Source organism: Oculina patagonica, chromosome 8 (assembly GCF_052425735.1).
Source record: "Oculina patagonica isolate OP01 chromosome 8, crgOcupat, whole genome shotgun sequence".
NCBI lineage: Eukaryota > Metazoa > Cnidaria > Anthozoa > Scleractinia > Oculinidae > Oculina > Oculina patagonica.
Genome location: NC_135765.1, coordinates 24019026 through 24036805, shown reverse-complemented (window position 1 = coordinate 24036805; position 17780 = coordinate 24019026). Strand labels below are relative to the sequence as shown.

Here is a 17780-nt window from a genome sequence, read left to right as displayed (position 1 = left end):
TGTATAAAGATAAAAGTACTTCTCTTAGACTTCGACTTATTAAGCCAGTATGTAGTCAAAGGTGCTCCTGCAAGTGGCAGATATCCAGAACTGAACTGAAGCAAGCGTGAGTTCAAGACCACGATCGAATCGATCCAATTATTAAACGGTTACTGTCACTACTGACTGCCAAAGACTAATTCATCAAGACAATAATATCGCCATGATGAGTTGAGGTATTCTCAACACCTTTCTCATTCACATTGCTTTGATATTGTCAGGAGAAATGAAATGTGGATCGTTCTTTGGAAGTACAGAAGGATCGACATGTCTCTATTCTATTCTTTAAAACTGAAGTTCAACTATGCTAAAAAACGCACGAGTGAAATAACAGCTTTTACTTTGCCAAAAGAAAACAAACTAAGCGAGAACACTGAATTAAAGGTGCTTCTCTATAGCAGAATCATAACGTTCAGCGGTGGTATTCGTATTTTTAGTCGTGAATTTTGTAGCATTGAATCTTTTGCAGCCCTAAAAATGTACGACCCAGCTGGTACGAAGATAGCAAACTACATTGTTTTCCCCCAAACATGGCACAGGGCTTGTTTTCATACGCAACTGCTGGAAGAAACGATATAAAGTCAGCTTATGAACGTTTATAGTAGCATAATCAAATCTGCTACACTCTGAACAAAGATACGTATCAATAACGACACAATTTGTAAAGCAAACAGACTAAAGCTACGAATAAATCGTGAAGCCAGCTTAACATTTTCGTGTATGAAATACACTGCACATTACGATAAACGTCCAAATCTATGTTGCTACACTGAGTACCCGAATTTAAACTATGCCTAGCATATAGTCTATCAAGGCCACCTTTCAGGTCGGTCATCATTTGAGTTTGCCCGTTGCATTTTAGCAGGAGAGTGAGTTGAGGCCATAATATCTTTGGCAAACGATGTGAACCCCAAACTGAGGTAACAACTTGATCGAGAACTACATGTAAACGCTACACGTTATAAATTACACGTCTCAACTCTATTAAGGACAGAAAGCGGGTCTTGCAAGATGTATTCAATGACGGGGTTCGACTTATCGTAAATCGACTGCTTTTGTGCAATTACTTTTGTGAACATGCAACAGAGAGACGTTTTAACACGTACGCCAACAAAATAAATCTTGAATACTCTAGCTACAATGTCAATTTGACCACGTACAGTAGAGTTCCTTCACATCTTCAAATTCGCGATCTTGCCGTTTCGCGTTCTCTCTCGTTCAGGCATTTTAAGGCGAGGTGATATAATGCGTCACAGATTTCAACCATTTTAGTCGTTTTCCCTCAAAATGCCCTATATTAATCTCAGAAACAGGAGATGTTAATCTAAAAATTCGATTCCCCAACTTATGTCAGTGTAGAGGGCGATTGAAATTAATTCAGCCACCCAAAATTTCCCTGCACTATGGCGTCCCCTACAAGTGGAATAATGATCGGCAATTTTTGAGCACATTCCTTGCCGAGCGTTTAAAATAACAGGAACAGAGAAATTAAAGTCAAGAAGAATACCTGCTGAACTTGAACAGACATGATCGTTTGATCATAAATATGGGAACGCTTCAAGCTGTGTTTATCAGTGATAGAGGAGCTTCGATCGGCCATCGTCATCCGACGAGCAAAATGGCGGACATAACTGGGGCAAACCTTCTTCTTGTCTGTCTCGTGATATAATTTCAGAAACACGTCATAATCACAAACAAGATGGCGCTGAATTCGACTGCCAGTGGCGTCAATAAATTTTGACTCGAGAAATGAATATTCATGCTCGAAGTTTATATAGTGGCTACCAAATCGAACTTCTCGTAGTCTGCGATAACGTCCCGTAAAACTTGCCTGACCGGTTCTTGTGTCGCGTACGATTTCTGCGAATTTTGTGACAGACAGCTACGTCGAATGAGAAATAATAGCCGAAGATTATCAAACCAGGCGTGAGAGCGATTATAGTTACTCATGCATCGTGAAGGAACGCCGTGCCATAAAATTGGCTTTGGGTCAAAAGGTTGCATTGAGTCCAATCAATAATATTCTTTCTCTTTAGCAGGGCGTGTGAGAGCTATTTGCTAGTGCGTGTTTAAATGCGCCCAAAGACACCACTTTGAGCGCATATTACCAGAAGCTAAAACTATAACCCAAAGTAGAGTACAGCGCTCTCTGGAACAGCCTCTTCCCGCGACGCACGGATCAACTCCACACGGGGTATATCAGTTGCCTTTCGCTTTCGCTTTTATAAAGGCAGTCCGCGGATTTACGATCAGCAAATGAACAATTACTAACCTACGTGCACAGTAACCGATTGTGTCCATGAACGAGCTTTTTGAAATGGTTCTTTTGAGACAGCTGTATACATTACTCACTAAACGCGTTAAGGAATTCGCTAACTTGAAGCACATGACTACATCGCATCTCGGCTTCTCACATGGCGCGGGTTTTGATGTCTGAGCACGGTTCTCCTCGTTTAGTGCCTTAAATAAAATTACCTTTTGATTAAGTGACGTTCCTTGGGTATTACCAGATTGTGCTTTATCCAAATCACCTTCTTGAGCCCCATTGCTGCACCTTAGAAGAAAGAAATAACACAATATTCACACGAGTTCAGCAGAACGATCGCGCGATCGAAGACGTGCGAAGTCTGCAATCGCAAAGTATTCTCCTTACAAAGATTGCTCTCTTTCTTGAATCGGCGCTCGATCGGCGTTGTTCGGCAAACCAATTACATCCCAAACATTACGGACTGTTTCTTCAGCCATTGCTAGGGAAAACACAGCCTTAAAAACCACGACGAAACCATAGATCGCGAAACATCACTTCGACAACAAAACTGCTCCGATCGGGTCAATTCAGTCTCGCTTCAACGACTCCGATCGGTTGCTCCATTACCATTGCGTGACGTCATGTAATCTTGGGAGAATTTTTATTTTAATGCGAAAAGACACCATCATAAGAAGCGAGCTAAATTCTCTTGTTAAATGATTAAACGTTCTGTTTTAGAATAAAATTATTTTAAAACCCACTCTTTTGCCGTACAGAGCTGATATAAATTTCTTTAGAGCCACAATTTGCGGAATTATAACAACAAGTTTTGATTCACAATGCAAATTCTGACTAATTGCAGACTGCATTAAAGGCCTAGTTTGAGCCCGCAGTACTACAATCTCGTGACCGATCGCAAGATGGCGGAGGGACGAATCGTTCTATGCTTGTTCCATTTATTCTTCATTTCAACAGGTAAAATATCTCTTTAGAACGCTAGATTTGCACTGAAATTAATCGATAATAACCTTTTTGTCAGATTTATAGTTTTTTAAAGTCGTAAACTATTCACATGTTTAGCGAAACACAACATGAAATTGTACTTTGTTGTTTATTTCACCCACTATAAATTTGGCTTTAGAAAGGCGATTGTTTCCCAGACATTATTTTGTCATGTCTAAGCTATTTTCTAACGATTTCTCAAAGATAAATGAGATCATTCATCGTAGGATTGTTTGAGACGAAAGTCTTGGTCAAATAAAGCTTTGTTTTGTAGCGATTACAAGCGATTTTTAACTTGTTCTTGAAGCATCGACTTGTATACGTACCGTTTGACATCTTTAATTTCTTTGATCATTGTTTTATTTTCATATTCACAGTTTCAAGTTTGCTAAGTAATACAAAGGATAGCTTAGTCATTCGGGAGGCAGAGAAGGTACGTTAATTATTTTGCTTTTCTATCTTGATGTCAGTGTCTCGTAAACGACCCACAGCGCATAAAAACTCGTCTGTGTATAATTACTTTACCTACTTGGTCTAACTATATGCACTTTAGGGTTCAATCTATGTTTTGATATTGTTTATGTTGTATTTGTTATGTTAAGTTCCTGTCTGATAACCCTTCACTGTTGTTACATCTATTATTGGACTGATAAGATTGTTTCCCCGTATCAAGAAACCGACTTGGAATTGTCGCCCGTAGCGGTAGAATGCGCTATGGTTTCAATCCACGGAATCTTGTAACGTCATATCACTTGAATTTTATCCTGTGTACGGTTAAATTCACTATCAATATGCCACTATCAATATATGTTCTACATGTATATGTGTAAAATGCAATCCTTGTTGAATGTTCTGAGTCAGAAACTGGGATTTAAATTTTACCCCCAGTACAGCCTGCATGTTGGCTTGTGTTTTGAAAAACGAACATATTCACAAAAGGCCCGTACTTGACACTATTTCTTTTTTGCGTTCATAAACATAATATTTTTCATTCATTTTAAAACAAAGAACAAAGCCAACAGTGGGGAAAAAGAAATGCATCTTTTCAGACAAGGAAAAAAATACATGTACAAGAGATTATTTGAGAACTATTGTAACTATCAGCAAAGCTATCAGGATTGTTATTGTGAGTTGAACTTGCAAGCCAAGCTTTGCTGTCATGACACTTACAATTGCGATACATCGATACACTTTGAAACACAAGCTTAACACTTTTTACAAAATCACACACACAAGCCATTTATGTACATGAACATTCAAGCTGTTGTCTCTGTATTGTCACCTTGCGATAATGATGTCATCAGCCCAGGTAGTATCCTTGTATCTGGGTGTCATAGCAATGTACACAAGTGAAATAGACAAGAGTGGGGTGGATGTTGTGCTTTGTTCTAGAATGAAACTTGTACAAGGCCTACTTGTTGATTTCAATAAGGACATAAGGTCCTGTTTCTTTGCTGGTGATGTAATAGCTTGATTTTTTCTTTTGATTTTATGATGATGATGTCTTTTTTGTTGGAGGTTAAACAATATGCAAGCGATTTGAGTTGACTAATCATAATGTCAACAGCTTTGGTAGTTGTCTTTAGCAAAACCCACTTGGCGATTGTGACTAAATCATTCAATCAAAAAAGGCCTTTGCCAGGTTGTTCGAAAGCTGATCAAGGCTTATCCTGGATTAACGTAATCATAGTTTGAACAACCTGTCCCTTATGTCTGTGCACATTTATGAGTACATGTAACATGCCAAAATAAATCAGTCACCATCTGAAAAACTGATTTTCCCCTGTTATGAGCTACAAATATTGAGGGTCAAAATATAGTAAGTTTCACCACGAATACCCAGTTAGGAAAGCTTGCCAAAACTTCTTTAAGTTCATTCTTGGATATTAGGGCCTCTTTACATACAGAGTTTTACAGAGTTTACAGAGTTTTCTTCCTGGGATGACTTTGTCCCGGGATGAATTCATCTTGGTGTCTGGTCATTTTCTTGTTGTTTTCAACATGATTTCGTCCCGGGATGAACTTATCCTGGGACGATTTCATCCCTGTCCTAAGCACCGGGATGAAATGTCATCCCCGGATGAAACGTGACAAAAAGCGCCATGTAAACAGTTTTTCCGAGATGAAATGTAATGTAATGTAAGTACGGGCGAGATGAATTCAACTTGGGCGGGACGACTTAGGTCCCGACATCCTACGATGAACACACTCATTCAATTCATCTGGGCTCTCATGTAAAGAGGCCCTTGGTGACAAGACAATGTGATTTCACCAAGCAATAATTGAAAAGGCTTTTGCATAAAAATCGTCTCTGAGCAACAATTATTATTTGTAAACACATGTACTACAAGCCTGTTACACATCTTCACAGATGCAAAGAAGCATTGAATGGGGTTAAGATCACTAGGCTGTTAAAAATTTACGCCTGACATTATTCTAGACTTAACTTCACAGTACCCTTGGCACTGGCATATTGCTAGAAAAATCAATAACAAAACTCCAGCCAAAAACCTGTTAAAAACAAGTATCGCACCCAGGAGAAAAAGCAATACTCCTAGACAAGTTACTTCACACTACAAAAGTGAACAGGGTTAATGTGTTACACCATCAAACAAACAGGCTTTTTGATCCTTAGGAACAGACAAGTTTACAAATGTCGCAGTTTCAGTGTTTTGTACACTTAAATGTACATATCACACCAGACTTGCCCACCACAATCATCCTCCACTCATATTTGATAATGCAGGGCTGTGCTCTAGCAAAGCCCGGGTGCCACAGGCAACTTACTTTTGTCTTTGGGCGACCTGTATAATTTTTCTTTCATGAAAACTTTTAAGGGCCGGCACATTAGATTTCTTACAGTAGAAACTGAGGGCACCCTGCAATTATTCTAAGAGCGCAACTTTGTAATGCCTTTTCAAGTCTTCCCCATTGTTATAAAGAGCTTATTGGTGTCCAGCTTATGGGGCACACAATGTGCCTTAAGCTACATACAATAAAAGTGCTCTTTCCCAACCCAGGCATAAACCCAGGCATACTACATAACCATGCCATTAAAGGAATCATCTTGTTGTGGTATAAATTTTATTTAAATAACAAAAAGCATTGTAAAGATTCTTTTTATCAATGGAACCGAGACAGCAGAAAACAGTTCACTTTGAAAATCAATATTGTTGCTGCCAACATTTTTATTTTCCAGCAGAGATGTGAGATGTCAGCTAATGTAACTGTTTTCTTGTATTCTTAAAAACATGTTTGACTGTTTTGCCTTCTATTATTTAGAAATAAATGTCTCTCCCTTCTCACACTTCTAAAACGTTTGCTGTCACTTAGTTCTTCCACTTATCATTCCTAAAAAGGGGAACTGCAATGTTACAAAAGCCTTTCTGGTAATGGTGTATTAGAATGCACATTATGTGAATGTTCATAATGTGATCAACCATACACTGTATTGTGAGAAGATCAATCCACCTGCACTCATCAATCTACATTTACATGTACATTGCACGTGTATGCACAGTGATTTAAGGTAACTCATCAACCAGAAAAAAAGGCCAGGAATCTAGCAGAAAGGATTACATCTCTTCCCATTTTCAAACAGTTTCAGTATTTATTTATAAACGTGATAAGGGTATGTTTTAAGTATTTTTATTGAATTTATCACCTTATTAATAGGCCTGTTTCACTAAACAAGTCAGGTTGCTACGTTTTCTTTAACATGATGTTTGTGAAGCAGCTTGAACTGTTCAGGGCACTTAACAAAACTGAAATTCAGTTATCAGTGAAAGCATCAAGTTGAACATGGTCCTTTACAGGTTTCCAAATAGCTTTGCCCCAGATTGTTCAATACAAATTTAATAACACCGGCCACAGCAAAATAAAACTTTGAAAGAAAATTCAGATAAAGTAATCAAGTATGTTTTATCAGTATAGTAAATTAACAACAGTTTGTTCGTACAAACTTTCTCACAAAGTGTAAGCACAAGATTTTGTTACCACTTCAAATGTTTAGATTACAATTCAAAATTGCTAAAACTTTTTTCTATCTGTGCATCTGTACGTTTTTGGTTGGTAATTATTATTTTATTTTTCTTACATTAGGCTAGGCTTGATGCTTGCCATGTCTGGTTTTTATTTCTTTTTATTTCTTAGTGGTTTTTAGCTTCAATTTTGTCGGATTTTTCCAAACAGTGAACAGTGTTTAAATAACATCATTGTCCCTCTTTCAAAACGTATTATATAAGTGTCTTTACATAACCCTTACCTTATAGAGTCAACTTAGTTTTACAATGTGATTTTACACGTGCGTTTCCCCATATGTGAATAAATGAAGGCTCTTAAGAGGGTGGTTTAAGGCTATGTATGAAACCCTAGTGTGAGACCAATCAGATGAAAGCAAGTAAACAGTACTTTTATGTCGGTACTGTGTGTTTGCCCTACAATGTGGTTCTAAAGTCTGTGGATTAAACCATAAAGTATTAATGGTATACTTGGATCGTAGTAGCTAGGTTCAAATTCTCTGGGCTTTTCACTAACAGTATCGCTAAGTCGCACGACGTCTGTCGCGCGAGACGCGTCTTGTTTCTTGTGGACGATTCTTAGATTAACTAGATTTCGCAAGAACAACATTTTGATATATTAAATTGCAGACTTCGTTTTGATGCTTCGAATAAATTTCTAAGATTTACATGTCCTCGTCTCAAGAAATACCGTAAAATTCCGGTTATAAGCCCTGGGCTTATACAACGTCGTAAGGGGTTCCGCTTATAAGTGGAGGGGCTTGTATCCGAGAGGGCTTAGAAGCGGACTAAAAAAAACGTTTCGAAACGAGCCACGGGAGTGTTGATCGAAATACGTTTTTAAGTTAAAAACGCATAAAAAAGCACCATTTACCCTGTTCAGTACTGTCATCCAGCAGAGGGGGGCTTATATATCCGGAGGGGCTTATAATCCGAGACGTGTAGCACAATACAAGAGAACAAAATGGTAATTAATTTATTAATAGTAATGTAGAAATGGTAACGTGACTATTGTTTGCAGCAGAGTTTGTATGAAAATTCTCCCTTCTTTTGTACAGTTTTTTGGCAAAGGACGGCGTGTTTATTGACGCGAAAACCATTCTTTCTCTGCAGACATCTGACGCTTCTAAGTTTATCGTCGTTCACAGTCCAAACTATGTGACGTTTTTGCCAAACGCTGGTGCCATTCCCTCGGATGAGATCTCCAATGTGATAGGACTTGCAATGGGATTTTCATCTACAAAGGTAAGCCACTGTATTTGGGGACGTAAATTTTCTACAAGAGCCTACATTTGTGTGCGTATAGCGTAATCGGGTAGCTACGCGTATTACATGTAGCTGAATTAGGGAACTAGCACTAGGCACTAGAGCAGGCTTCAGTTGCGTGTCGTAAAACCAAAACCAAAGTAATTACTCTGGCCAATCTCAAGGGACACTTACAATTCAATAAACCAATCAAAACTCGAAGTAATTACATGTAATCGTCACTAAGCGCGTGGAAACGTGCGGAGTAAACTCACAATTGGTTATGGTTTTTAGACTTAATGTTAACCAAGGTAAATAAACGTGTGAGTGCTTGTTGTTGTTGTTGTTTTTAATACTTCTGTAAAGAGTTTAGTTGCATTGTATACTGGTAACAAAAGTACATTGTATTAACCAAGCTGTATTTTTTTATAAAATCTTTAGGAGCTGAACTGGGCAGGTTTGTTAGCAGGAGATGTGTTCCACCGACCTAAAGCCAATGTTTTAATTACAGTTGACGGCGTTACAAAAGGTAATTGATTTCGCGTATCTCAGGATTTCTTACTCGTGTGACGATTGCGTGACGATGGTGTGACTCTCGTTCTCGTAGGAAATTTCTTTCCTTCAAACGTTCTTCTGGAATCTTAGCCATTTCATTTTCTGCAGCACTATTCTAGCGAGTAATGTTGTGAAATAAATTTTCTGAATTTACACGTGTATAGACTCACCTTTTTTTAATTCCATTTTATTTTATTTATTTTATTTATCTTTTTATTTTTGCATTTTAGATGACAAATTTGACCTACCGGGAAAGGCGGCGTCATTTCCTGTCGCAGAGGTAAGAAGTAAAAAATATTTTTGTCAAGGCAAAATAAAATTAGTCTCAGGTGAAAAACTACTACAAATTTAGGTATTGAACAAAACGTTCCACAATATGAAAACAGAAGCAAAATCTTGCACCAAACAATTTTTTTTTAGAATTTTCAATGGTAAACGGTCACAGAGAGTGATGTTAACTGGTGAAACTATTTCTAGTGTTCTAGAAGACCCAAACCAAAAGTAAACAAAAGATTCAGGGAATAATAGAATGAGCTTTTTAAGAATCTTTTTCAGGTTTAAAAAACGAGCATCACTTTGTCAACCAATCAGAGAAAAAACCAAAACCACTCGTGACTCGCTGGCACACGTTTTCCCGCGATTCGTGCCGGCTACATGAGTTTGCTTCGAGTTTTGTTTGGTTCACTCTGACTGGATTGTCTGTGTCCTTTGTGATTGGCCAGAATGATAACTTTAGTTCTGGTTTTACGACTCTTAAATGTAATCTGTTCCAATAGTTGAAAATACTTCTTTGCGATATAAAATAACCTTCAAACTGCAAGAAACTTCAAAATAAAACTTTGCCTTGGTAGAAAAACGCAAGGGACAAAGATGCGGTTAAAGTGGTGATATTACTGAGCAGAGTTTCATGTAGCCTATACAGCATTAAATTGCCCGAGTTCATGGTGTTTCGTTAGATTTTGCTTGTGATCTTACGCCTTTTCTCTGCCACTTTAGTCTGAAGGCGCTTCCAGTTTGGGTGGAATTCTGTCTACTTCCAGTGTCACGCAAGAAAACCTTCCGACGCGCGTGACAGATGTTTTTGGCGGGAAGTCACTGACTGTGTCCGTTTCCGGGAGTGAGCTGGTAAGTCAACTTACATTTTACAACTCCCTTTTGGTTTCCAACGGGCCGGAGTTAAAACAGAATCCTTTAACAAGGAGAAACTCCGGTAATTTGGGGGTTCTTGTTTCAAGGAAAGCCTCGTAGCAATTTTATATATCGCTATCAAGTGGGATCATAACACAGTTTTTAAGGCGGAATAACAGGCGATTCCCGAGATGCATTTTTTGCTCCGTTTCATAACGAGTCTTGGTGCACAGCCTTTCATAAATTATGAAAATGAGTTTTACTTGCACGTTTATTGTCTTAAAAATCAACTCATTTTCATACGAAGGGCTGTGCACAAGGACTGAAGTCGTTTTGAAACAGAGGCAAAAGACAATTCGTAAATAGCTTATTGAGAAAGATGATGAGAGTTTAAACTCTAACTCTCGTTTGCATGGCCGTTTGCATGGCAAGAGTTTTCGCTCGTTTGACAAACCAGAATGGTTTATATTTTCACGTTCGTAACTTCGAGTTGTTGTTGATATTTTTTGGTTTTGTTTTGTTTTGTAATTTTAGTTGGCGGCGGCCGGTCATGCCTCAGGTACCAACAGTCACACTTCATTTTGGAATCAGGCTGAGGATAAATTTAAACAGATCGAGGAAAACGATGTTCAAGGTCTGACAGACTTGACCTTTTCCAAAGAAGAGGTAAGACTTGGATTTCACACCGAGCAATTCATGAATGGACCTTGTAACGTGTATTGCTTTTGGTTCGGTAAGACATTTGTTAAATGAAGGGATGTTTGTGATCAGTCTTTAAGTCAGTGAAATTGTTTTTGTTTTTAGTGTTTTAGTTTTTATTTTTTGCTTTGTTTTGTATTGTTTAGGTGTGTTTTTGTTACTTTTTTTATTCTGTTTTATTTTTTGTTTGTGCTCTGTGGAAAATCAGAGAATTTCTGTTGTCTTCATGTGGTAATTTCTTGCAAATTGAAAAAAGTCGGTGACAACTATTGGGTTTCCGTTGTGAAATTGACGACGTTTTATGGTTGCAAAATGAGTGATAGGGAAATTGCTCTAGTCTGTCACTGTCTGCTGTTTTGTTTTCTGTGAGTTATTCGTTCAAACTATGTATTTGACCAGGTCATTTGTAATGCCATTTATTCTTCTCATTTTCAGATTATAAAGAGGTTGGAGAAAGCTGATTTTGGCAAAGGTAAATACCTATTAAGGGAAAGAAGAGGATCATAAAGTCTTCGCCTTGTAAAGGAAGAAACTGATAGAAAGTAAACCAAGAGCCACATAGAAAAAATTTGTAAAAAAGGAATTAAAAAGTTGACACTGGCTAAAAATATGGTTTTTGGACGTATCGGCCACTACTGTTGCCTTCTTCAGCAAGATAAAAAATGCAAATGTTCAACGGCGTCCTGTAAAAATATGTAACAAATGTGTGATAAAAACTAAATGAATATTCCGAGTGCAACAATAGTCTCTGGAGCGTTCTTAATGTTATCTTGCTGAAGAAGGCAACAGTAATGGCCGAAACGTCCATAAACCATATTTTTAGCCAGTGTCAACTTTTTAATTCCTTTTTTACACATTTTTAACATGCCTGGCTACAGACCGAACATTTTCAAGAGCCACATGTTTATTGAAAGTACTAATGCTAATAACACCGTAATCAAATCCGATTTATTTTTCTCGTCCCATTCTTCCGCCTCGTTTCCTTCCTGGTCATTTCCCATTGGCTTGTCACGCAACATATCTCCTTACAGATGTTGCGTGACGAGACACGTGATCGCCCGTTTTCGTGCTATGTATCTTGTCAAATTTTAATAAAACATCAAAGGAAAGCTGTCACGTTTTGCCAGTGCGCTCATTCATTGTTTCTTTCTCTTGTTCTTGTAGGTGTCAAGTTTGCACCCAGCACCAAAGAATTCACTGTATCAATACAAGGAAAAGGCAACGCCATCTTCAACATGGAAAAAAAGGTGAAAATACAAAAGATCTTATGAGTTTATTTTTGACTCCACTCATTAATACCGTATTTACTCGAATAAGCGCCGCAGCGCTTATGAAATTTTTCGCGCCTCAAGTGCGGGCATATTCGAGGGCGGTGCTTATTTAAAATTTGGACGCCACAAAGAATCCTATGTTTTACATTTATCGAAAATAGCATCTTATGATTGTCAGTATTCGTCTCTTGCTGAAGAGAGAAGTGGCGCTAGCTGTCCTGGCAAAGTTCGCGGCATTTACAGTACTACGTATTGTTTGAATGTTGGATAGAAAACTAATGAGCGACTGGTAAAACTATCACTGTGACCTGCAATACATCGCTTTTGATGAAAAGAAATGTCCAAGTTTGTTTTAGAGTTGCTTTGCAGTGCAGACTTTAGTAAAACGGAATTCCTCGAATTAGCGCCGCATCGGGACTGCGGCGCTTATTTACTTTCTTGTCCCAAATGCGGCGCTCATTCGAGGGCGGCGCTTATTCGAGTAAATACGGTATATCATCTTGTATAGCTAGTGAAACATAAACGTTCTCCGACTCACAGCTTTTCTGCTTCCCCTGATTTAGGAGGACTTTCTGCTCTTTGCTGAAATTGACGCCATTCTTCAAATACTGGAGAAGGTAAGCTAAAAGCCAAGCTTTGCAACTTTGCGAGACAATTTACACGAGTAGCCGAGTTTCACCCTTGCAACGCTAAAAAGATAGTTTTAACTTGTGAGCTTTGTTGAGTGCTATTAACGGTTTTTTTTTTTCTTTTTAGCTAAATGCCAACCCCAGTCTTATCCAAGATGGAGTTCCAGATATGTTCACTCTGAGCTTCTCTTCTGTCAAGGTTGGTTGGATTGGGTTTGAACCTTACCTTACCACTTTCTTGTGGAATGATAGTGATGTAAAAGTAAGCTTTGTTGAACGACGAGAAAGATAAAAATCGGTCAGTGACTCGAACTACTCTAAATAAAATAGAGTGGAAAGCTAACTGGAGGATGTATTTGCGTGACACGTGACTCCGACCACCCAAGTCCACGTGACAAATAACTCTTAAATTTGATTCAATCATTACTTGTAAAAGGCGCCGCGATTGGTCCCAAAGCTTGTGAAAGCTAACAAACCTGACTGTGCGATTGATATTTTCTATTATTTTTTTTTTCAACAGAGTCGGAAAACGATATCTTTACTGATCTGTTCTTTTTCTGAGCTTCATTTTATGATTCGTTATATATGTTTACTGTCAGTGTTTGCCTATTGTTTACCTGATTTTTTTCTTTTTTTTTTTCAATGTTCTTTTAGGGCCTTCGCCGTCGCTATGGTGACAAATCGTTACAAGCTGAGGGAGCTATTCAGTTGTTGAAGGACGTGATTCCTAAGGTAGAAATACTTCAGTATTCGTTTTGTTTGGCTTTATGTTTCTCCGTGTCGTTTCTTCATCGCTTTGTTGGTGGTGTTGTTGTTGGGTGTTTTTTTTTTTTTTTTTTTTTGCTTTGTTCTTGTTGTTTTGTGATTTATTTTGTTTCTTTTAAGTGCACGGCTACTTGGCATTTTCTGACATGTACATTTATTACTTTTACATTTATTATCCATTTAGATTGTTAGGAAGTTCGTTGATTTGTACAACGGAAATGTCTTGGTGGAAGTGTTGTCTTTGGAGTGGTTTGGGTAAGTGTGACCTTTCTTTGTAAATTCTATACTTTGAGTGTGATAAAACTTGCGTTGTCAAAATCGGTTTGTAAGCGGACCTCCAAATGACGAAGAATTATCGATGTGTGAATCAGGAATGTGTAAAACATAATTTATACATGGGATTGCATACCAGAAGAAACAACCTAAAATGGACTGTATTCTCAAGTATAACGAAACTTAATGAGTGACATCACTCATATTTGATCACGCGCCGTGTTCAGAAAATGAGCCCACGTTGTAATCATGCTGAGAAAAAGCCACATAAATAGTGGAAATGTAGCTTTTATAATCTAAATTTCGTTTAAAAAGATTGCTAACACACAATCGCTTTCTATCAGACACGAAATCTTTTTTCAATACTAACTTGTCCCTCCCCCCCCCGGACAGTAATCTTCATACCAAGTACCCACAGGAGATGCACGTTGTCTATCAGGAGGTCCAGCCTCACCTGTTGTCACAGTCAATGGACATGTTTCACGATCAACTGCCTTCTGTTACTCTTAGAAAGGATCTGGTAAGTTCAATTGTACATTCTAGGACTGTCATCAAAGGAGTTCTTTCATTTAAGGTCGTAGATCCTAGATCTTTCAACAACTTCCCCCCCCCCCCCCCCTCCTCCTCCTCTCCCTTCCCTACCCATTTCTCATCTGGCTTTTGGTTTCCCAGTTCTGTTTTGTTTTTCCTTTTTTTTTCGGCAAAATAGTAAAAACGTATATTATACTTCAATATAGATTACATGTTCCTTTGTTTATACCTTTTATTTGAAGCCAAACCTTAATTTGAAATCAAACAATTCTAAACGTGAACGAGTAAAAACACATCTTGACTAAAGGCGGGATTCTTCCAACATGTATGACAAAAATTAGGATAAATTTCGAAACTAGCCCTTGGACAAAATCATTAAACTGATAACCACAAAAATAAATTAAATTTTAGTTCTCATTTATTTTTTTTCTTAAACAGGAGGAAACCGTGAAACAGTCTTTGTGCGAGTCGCTGCAGAATAAACTTCTCTCCATCCAGTCTCCGCTACGGGTTTGTGTTTTGTCAACTTTATCCAATTAATCTGTTTGTATCCGTTCTATCATCCTTTGGACGGCCCTAAGGGCCACTCGGGTTCCAAGTGAGTAATAAATGAGACTAATAGGACAAATATCTTTTACAAAATTGAATTCTAGACAACGTACTACTGAATTGTAAATTTAAGATGCTAGGTGCCACAAGTTTTTATTCGCCAAGTTTGAAGTTTGTAAGTGATGTAGTTAAGTAATGTAAGTAATGGTTGTAAGTAGTGCTTCTTACCGTAATGTAATGTAATGTTATGTAATGTAACTTGTTTGTGTCTTGCAATTAAAAAAAAAAAAAAAAAAAAAAAAAAAGTTTGAAGTTTGTCGCTGGGCTGCAAAGCGTTCAGTTACGTTTTTAATTTTTCCATACATTTGTCTGTAATTTTTCCCGCGAACCGCGTCAATCATGCAGTAAAAAATATAGACAAATGTATGAGAAATTAAAAACGTAACTGAACGCTTTCTAGCCAAGCTACATCCTTCAAACTCGGCGAATGCCTAGTATCTTAACTTAACAATTCATAAGTTGTCCAGAATTCAATCTTTGTAGAAGATATTTGCCGTTGGATTCCCATACAAACACTGTTATTTCTACCCGCTTTGCTTACTCGTCAAGATGGCGTCGAAAACCGTGATAAGGCCTATTGTTATGTACCCCAGTTTTTTCAATATATCAGTGTGGTAAATGTGAACAAGCAGATTAACAAAGTTACTAAACCAGTTGCTATTGATTCCAACTGAGATCCCCATATCTCTAAGGTAAACGTTTACATGTTACGTAATTGTATTAATATCAAAAGAAAAATAATTGTTTCTACTGCAAGATATCACTGAGTACGGGTTAGACAATGTGTTGGTATTCCTGTGCTTATGGTTGTATTTTTGTTTTTCTTTTGTATAGGTGTCCTGTGTTGAAAAGCACAGAGAAAGGCGTGCAGTGCCAGTCGGTGCAGCACCAGTCAAGGTACGAAAGAAATTGTTCAAAAACAACATTCTCCTAACCGGTTTCGCTACATACGACAAGGAGTGTAGTTGGGAGAGTTCACACGTTACCTCATGATTTCTCAAGTGAAGTTCAGACGTATGAAGGCATATATCACATATCAAAGTTAGAATCAAAGTTAGAAGTACTGCTCAGTAGCTTTCATTTGAATGGTCACACACAAACGTTTCATCCACAGACTTAAAACTTTAGAACCACCTTGTACAGGTAATAAACAGTACCACATAAAGTAAAACTTAGTAGCATTTCGTTTGAATGGTTACACACTAGAGGAGCGAATGAGAGGCGGCTGTATTCGCAGGCTAGGTCACACACTAGGGTTTCATCAACAGACTTAAAAGTTAGAACCACCTTGTACAGCATAATAAACAGTACCACATGGAAGCACTGCTCAATAGTTTTTCATTTGAATGGTCACACGCTAAAGTTTCATTCACAGACTTAAAAGTTAAAACTACCTGGTACAGCATAATAAACAGTACCACATAAAGTTATACTAAGTAGCGTTTCGTTTGAATGGTCACACACATAAGTTTCATTCACAGACTTAAAAGTTAAAACCACCTTGTATAGCATAATAAACAGTACCACATACAGTAATACTTAATAGCACTTCATGTGAATGGTCACACTAGGGTTTCATCCACAGACTTAAAAGTTAGAACCACCTTGTACAGTATAATAACAATGCTACATGAAAGAACTGCTCGATGAGTTTCATTTGAATAGTCACGCCCTGTACTAGGGTTTCGTTCAAAAACTTAATTAGAGCCACCCTTTACTGCATAAACAATACCGCCTGATAGTACAACTCAACAGCTTTGATTGAAATGCTTCCTTATAAGGGTTTCATTAACAGACTTAAAAGTTAGAATTTTATTGCACAGTACCACATGAAAGTACTGCTCAATAGCTTTCATTTGAATGGTCACACACCAGAGTTTAGTTAGATACACCTTATTTGATGAGAGCTCTGCCTAAAGTGGCTTTTGCTTAATCTTGTTTTATTGTTGTCTTTTAACTAGGCTGATTCAAACGTGGATTTGAGCAAAGTGAACCTGGCACCTGAGTACTCCGAAGACTATCCCATAATATTCAATATCTGGCTGTGGCTTGTCGTGGTCTTGGTCCTTTCCATCTATGTAGTATGTTTGGTCATGTGGTACATGGATCCGGGTCGGGACAGCATTATTTATCGTATGACCAGTCAGAGAATCAAGACTGATTGACTGGCAGATCTGAGCCGGAAGTCGTTCGGCAATTATAGAATTAAAACTGATTGATGTATTCAATTCAAGCAGTCATAGCAGATTTTGCAACTTGTGGCACATTTAATAATTTAATACAAGGAAGAACTTTTTGTCTCCCATCCCGGAGTTGTAATCGTTTTCTAAGTTCGGTAGCTTTCTTAAATTAATTGTAATTTTCTTGTTTTGGTGAAGAGATCTTTTCCAAAGGTTTTAAATAGTATTCGTAAGTAACTGTTGCAAAATCCTTCATTGTTGCTTTCTCGCTCTTGTTTTGATAAGAATGTATAGAAATTCGCATTAAATTTACTTTTTGTTTGGTTTAAATTGGATGCTTATACAGTGGCAATTTCCCTGTCTGAATGGAAAAAAAAATGGGTAGGAATTGCAAAACTTTTTACTTCGTCCAGTTTTTAACCCTTTTAGTAGACATTCACGAAACAAAGAACCTATTATGCACCTATCAATGTTAAGCTGCTGGAGGGGGGGGGGGGGGCTGAGCATAGCAAGGGGATTTGACAGCAATTGTTTGCCCGTAGTGGGGACGCCTTTGTCCGTTTTAATGTACTTAAACTTTCTTACAA

At 37.9% G+C, this 17780-nt stretch overlaps 2 protein-coding genes across 4 annotated transcripts in view; one reads left to right on the top strand and one right to left on the bottom strand.

Moving 5' to 3' along the window:
- LOC144663538 (uncharacterized) overlaps positions 1-2876 on the bottom strand; it is a 77331-nt gene extending 74455 nt beyond the window's left edge. For 2 of the 3 annotated variants that reach the window (XM_078524518.1, XM_078524517.1), the window contains exons 1-2: positions 2693-2876; positions 2515-2593 (exon numbers count right to left, since the gene is read on the bottom strand). In XM_078524518.1, coding sequence (XP_078380644.1) covers positions 2515-2593; positions 2693-2784 — 171 coding nt within the window. In that variant the 5' untranslated portion in view covers positions 2785-2876. Of the gene's footprint in view, positions 1-1546; positions 1792-2514; positions 2594-2692 lie in introns of those variants that run through there. The other variant, XM_078524519.1, reaches the window with a different exon arrangement.
- Positions 2877-3173: 297 nt separating this feature from the next.
- LOC144663573 (renin receptor-like) lies at positions 3174-17523 on the top strand. Its single transcript, XM_078524578.1, has 17 exons — positions 3174-3262; positions 3667-3722; positions 8422-8553; positions 8995-9082; positions 9339-9388; positions 10105-10233; positions 10771-10902; positions 11371-11407; positions 12100-12182; positions 12770-12823; positions 12963-13034; positions 13490-13567; positions 13785-13855; positions 14267-14393; positions 14843-14914; positions 15848-15910; positions 16975-17523. The coding sequence occupies exons 1-17, from the start codon at positions 3208-3210 to the stop codon at positions 17176-17178; spliced, it is 1503 nt and encodes a 500-aa protein (XP_078380704.1). The 5' UTR covers positions 3174-3207; the 3' UTR covers positions 17179-17523.
- The last annotated feature ends 257 nt before the right edge of the window (positions 17524-17780 follow it).